Source organism: Triticum dicoccoides, chromosome 5A (assembly GCF_002162155.2).
Source record: "Triticum dicoccoides isolate Atlit2015 ecotype Zavitan chromosome 5A, WEW_v2.0, whole genome shotgun sequence".
In the NCBI taxonomy this organism is placed as follows: domain Eukaryota; kingdom Viridiplantae; phylum Streptophyta; class Magnoliopsida; order Poales; family Poaceae; genus Triticum; species Triticum dicoccoides.
The window spans coordinates 668,711,944-668,716,803 of NC_041388.1; the positions used below are offsets into that span (position 1 = coordinate 668,711,944).

A 4,860-nucleotide genomic window follows, 5' to 3' on the forward strand; every position below is an offset into this window, starting at 1 on the left:
CCCGCACGCACCAACACTGCACCATGGAGTCACCCCTGCCTGTCGAGCCCGTACCTGAATCCGTAGAAGGAGGAAGCCCACCCGAGTCAACCGCGGATGAACAGACGCCGGAGCAAGTTCAACCGTCGCCGCGAGCAGACCAGGCCAACCACGCGGCTGCAGCCAAGCCGCTGCAAACCACCACCATGCAGAGCCCTCGAGGGACCTCCGCTACCACCCCGCGACGCCCGCCGCCGCCAGGGACCAAATCCACCGCTTGATCTGACCTTGCAGCAGTCGCCGCACGCAGACACCCTCTAGGTTGCTAGCAGCCTCCGCCATAGGCCAGCACCCCGCTCGTGAAGCCGTCCCGCGCCTACCATGGACCACGGGTGGAGGGGAAAGGGAGGCCTCGCTGCCGCCCCTGCCGGCCAGGCTTCGCCCGACGGCCCCGTCAGGCGGCGGCGAGGGAGGCGTGCAGAAGAGGGGGAGAGGAGGCGGCGGGTGAGGTTCCCCTCGGGGCGCTCGCGGGAGTGCCGCGAGAGGGGAGGGGAACGAGGAACTTGCCAATACCCGGTGTCCTCAGACTGTTCACTCTTTTAGCTATCTTATTACAAACCAAGAGTGAAAATGCGTTAGGAATTCCGTTAAAATACAAATTCTTGATTCTTTTGCGGACATGGGAGATCTACCGGAGACATAGTTTGGACATCATAGACAAATTGATCTTGTTTTGCCATCTCGATCGCCCACCATTTCCTTGATGAGTTACCTATGAACTCGTCGAAACCATCATTGCAATATGTTCTCTTCCTTGTCTCGGTATAATCCCATATAAGGAGGAGTAAGGCTATTACAGACGGATCAGGGGGGCGAACCAGACTAAACTTGTGCTCCATGTTCATTTGATGACCTAAGGTGACGCCTCACTACCAAATAAATCCAGGAACGACTACCATGCTGCTGCTAGGCATTTTGCGAAGCACCCTCAACAGTTGTCACCGGCTGTAGGTATCCTTGGATCATTGGATCGAATCTACGACATCGACCTCGATATCATCATCATCAACAACTTTGATCTTGCTCGAGATCAAGGAAAAATCCGACTATGAAGCTTGGGGGCTCCACATCAACATTAGCCCTCGTGCAACCGTGGACTGCAGGATTTACTGTTGCCAGGCCATGCCGCACTGCAAGAGCATTACACACGAAGATCTTAATCTTTTCAGGATAATTTTAGTTTGCAAAAAAGCATGTATACAAAAGGGGCTACACCATCCACCAATGGGAAGGTAGCAGTAGCAGCTTCAGAACGTGGAATTTGAGCTGTAGCAGGACTGCAGGAGCAATGGAAGTGCTTTGCTTGCTTCCCCTCTCATTGTCATGTGCTTGCCTCTTCCATCACGGCTGCCAATACCGTGCTTGTATAGGATGGTTTGGTTTGTGTCTGTATTATCACTGCTCGAGCTCTCTTGGTTCCTCCCGACCTTCTCTGTTTTGGCTCATTTTAGTCGAGTCACGCTGAAGCTGTCTGAATTTTCTGTTCATGTTCATTTCATCGGAAGTTAATTTGCAGTTCATGATTCCTGCATGACAATCAGTGGTGGATGGACTAACAGTAGCCATGCCCCCCTGTGCTAATATCGTTTGTATATAAACGATATCTGGGGCTTAATTTTTTTCATTAGAGAGCTTTGGTTGAACTGATTAAGTTGCTTGGTTTCTGCTAACTGAAACGGTAGTCTCATGACTACTTTTAGTCATGAGACTAAAATGTATCCAAGCACCCTCTTATCGTTTGTATATCAACGATATTTGGGGCTTAATTTCTTTCATTAGAGAGCTTTGGTTGAAGTGATTAGGTAGCTTGGTTTCTGCTAACTGAAACCGTAGGCTTCCTCAAAAAGAAAAGAAAAGAAAAGCAGTCAAAACGAAACAAAACAAAACAAAAGGAATCGGAAAACAGTTCAATTAGCGCTTGATTACATTCGGTTGCAATCAATCAATTTGAGCAGGGTCACTAGCTAGGTTGGCAACTGCCACCTAGTGAGTGAGTGTATGTGAATATATGGGCTACGGTGCAAACAAGCTAGCACCGATATTGTCAGAACACAATCTTTACACACCTCCATGTCTCCTCAGTCAGCGGCTAATCACCTCATGTCTAGTAACAAATGGTCCTCAGCGTGTCCTACTCCTCCACTTTATCCAGGCTGCAAAGCGACCATCACATGTATGTATGGACAAGACATATATCAGACGAAGAAAACATCTCCCTCTGCAAGGAACATACATGCGATACAGTAGCACAAACAAACAATGTGATTCAGAAAGCAGCAGAGGTCTGTACCTGCAGTTCCGTGGCGCGCTCCATGAGGCGGAGCGCTTGTCCGGGGCCCTGAGAGACATGAAATTCCTCCAGTCGTGGAGGATGAGGGTGAGGTCGGCGATCTTGCGGCGGAGGCCGACGCAGCAGTTGGCGTGCATGGTGCAGACGGCGCTGAGGTTGCGGCTGGGCTCGCAGAGGCCCCCGAAGAATTCGGTGCTGAGGAACCTGATCCTGACGCCAACCTCGGTGAGGTAGCGGTCGGCCTTGATGAGGTTGAGCACGTCCTGGTCGTGCAGGCCCGGGTGGCGCTCCCTGGCGGCGTACCAGTAGCGGTAGAGCTCCACCGTCTCGGTGTTGGCGCGCGCGTAGGCGAACCCCCCGTTGGGCGCGTTGCCGAGGACGTCGTCGGGGTCGCCGGTGAAGTGGTCGCAGGCGATCTGGAAGTCCCCCTCGGCGTAGAGGCGCGGCAGCGGGCTGCGCAGCCACACGATGTCCGTGTCCGTGAAAATGAAACTGTAGCCCTTCTCCAGGACCTGCCGGAGGAAGTCGATCCGGCGCCACATCATCCGCAGGTACCCGTCCGTCATGAAGTTCTTCTGGCCGGAGAAGTCGACGCCCTCGGTGGCCACGGCGAGGCAGTGCGGGTGGATCTGCTTGCAGCGGCGGTGCGCGGCGAGGTCGAGCGAGACGATGACGAGGTGGTCGAGCAGCTCCCGGGTGTGCTCGCCCACCCGGAAGCTCTCGAGGAACACGTCCAGCATGGACCCCGGCTCCGCCCAGGCCGAGTTGAGCGTCGTCAGGATCACCGTGTCGTTGGGCATCGCCGCCGCCCGGAGCACCCGCTCCAGCCTCACGTCCTCGCTCTCGCTCTCCTGCACCTACGTACGCACGCGCACATAAAAATCAGCTCGCACAATGTTTCTTTACAGGATTGCCGTGTGGATACTGGATACACGTACATAACCATGCATCCAGACCAAGGGGGAAATGGCATAGTGTACATGGAGTACGTACAAGAGAAATCCACACCCGGCCGGTCATGTACCATTGCACACATAATAGTAACGGACTTTTGTGGTGGCAAAATTTGAATGAAAACAAACTGGAAATCAATCGACTATAAAATAGATTTTTTTGAAGTAACTGTAAAATAGTTTTTTTAAGTAACTGTAAAATAGATAGTTCCCTTGTACTATTCGTATGACTCGCATGCGTGGAGAACGTGAGCTGAGCGGCATATGGCATGAGCCACCGGTTTTCGTTACACAATGCAAGTGAAAATGTCGTGGCCTAACGAACCTAAACAGTATGGTACTGCATGCTCTTTGGGCACTCCTTCTGGTTTCTACGAGTAGCTACCTAAATTCATGCACAATAGCGCAGCTGAATTTAACACTAATTAGCTCTGCAACAAATTAAAAAGTGCACAATTCTGCGTGAAAACCGTTGCCCTTTGCAACTGCAGTTTCAACTTGCAACTATTAGCAATAACTCGGGGAGGCTAAATTGTCGGTCAATTTGATAGCCGGTCCGAATATTCTTCTCAACATGGACATACTCATATCATATAAGTAGACAAATTAAACATGGCAAGACAGTATGTTTCATGAGCTACTGGAGGCCCGTTCAGATTATACTGCTGTAAAAAACCAATCGAAGTTTGCATGCAGGATCAACCAGTACCACTGTATGCCCATCCCATCGGTTCGCCACAATTATTTCCAGAATTACCTTTAATTGTTTTCAGAATTAACTCTAGTGGAGGAGGAATACTAAGCGACGACGAGAGTCGTTATTTACATTGTCCTAAAGAACCGGACTCTTTGCGTGGTGAGCAGCGCAAGAAGCAAACGAATTTATTTACTTGGGAAAAAACAATATTGACCAAGAACTCTGGACTCTTTGCATTTTTGTGGTGTCGAGAGGCTCTCTGGCGTAGTACGACTGATTGACTATTCAACGAGGAAGACCCGAGCTTTCCGTAATGTACGCACGTACCAGATCGACGACGTCGTCGTCGTCGTGCGGCGGCGCGCCGGCCTGCAGCCACGGCAGGCGGGCGGCGGGCTGGACGAGCACCCCGCCGGGCGCCACGGCGCGGTACAGCACGAGGCACGGCAGCGCGACGGCCGCCAGGAACAGCAGCGCCGTGGCCAGCCGCCTCGCCCCCGGCCCGGCGCCGCCCTGCTCCGGCCAGCCGCCGCCCTCATAGGCGCGCGGCCCCAGAGGCGCGGCCATGCACAGCGCCCACCGGAGATTTAGGGCCTGGTGATAAATGGGAACGTTGCCAATCCGGACGCGGAGGCCGTCGGATCGGTGCGCCGAGAGGGGTCGCTGGTTTATATCGGGAAGGCGAGCGATCTCTCCCCGTCGCGCCGGCCGCGTGACGGTGTTGGGTTTAGCAGACGAGTCCTTCACGTTTCGGCGTATTATTACTGCTGTTCACCGGGAAGAAGTGAAGAACCCATGGATGGATCGATCAAGTGCCTATTTCTAAGAGCGTCTCCACAAGGCAGGACCACTTTTTGAGCCAAAATAGTCCTGCAATATAG

General features: G+C 52.8%; 1 protein-coding gene across 2 annotated transcripts; it reads right to left on the reverse strand.

Annotated features, from left to right (window-relative positions):
* Positions 1–1,930: 1,930 nt before the first annotated feature.
* LOC119303966 (uncharacterized protein At4g15970-like) lies at positions 1,931–4,597 on the reverse strand. Of its 2 annotated transcripts, none has more exons than XM_037581128.1 (3): positions 4,307–4,597; positions 2,330–3,186; positions 1,931–2,192 (listed from the first exon to the last, which is right to left on the reverse strand). In XM_037581128.1, exons 1-3 carry the CDS (start codon positions 4,544–4,546, stop codon positions 2,171–2,173), a joined length of 1,119 nt encoding a protein of 372 aa, XP_037437025.1. In that variant the 5' UTR covers positions 4,547–4,597; the 3' UTR covers positions 1,931–2,170. The 2 variants fall into 2 exon arrangements, with proteins under 2 accessions (XP_037437025.1, XP_037437024.1); XM_037581127.1 differs by having other exon boundaries at positions 1,931–2,257.
* Between the last annotated feature and the right edge of the window lie 263 nt (positions 4,598–4,860).

Coding starts and splice junctions, on each gene's coding strand:
- LOC119303966 (XM_037581127.1), bottom strand. CDS start 4,546: ATGGCCGCGCCTCTGGGGCCGCGCGCCTATGAGGGCGGCGGCTGGCCG. Junction 3,187..4,306: donor ACGACGACGTCGTCGATCTG/GTACGTGCGTAC, acceptor GTGCGTACGTAG/GTGCAGGAGAGCGAGAGCGA. Junction 2,258..2,329: donor AGCGCGCCACGGAACTGCAG/GTACAGACCTCT, acceptor TGTTCCTTGCAG/AGGGAGATGTTTTCTTCGTC.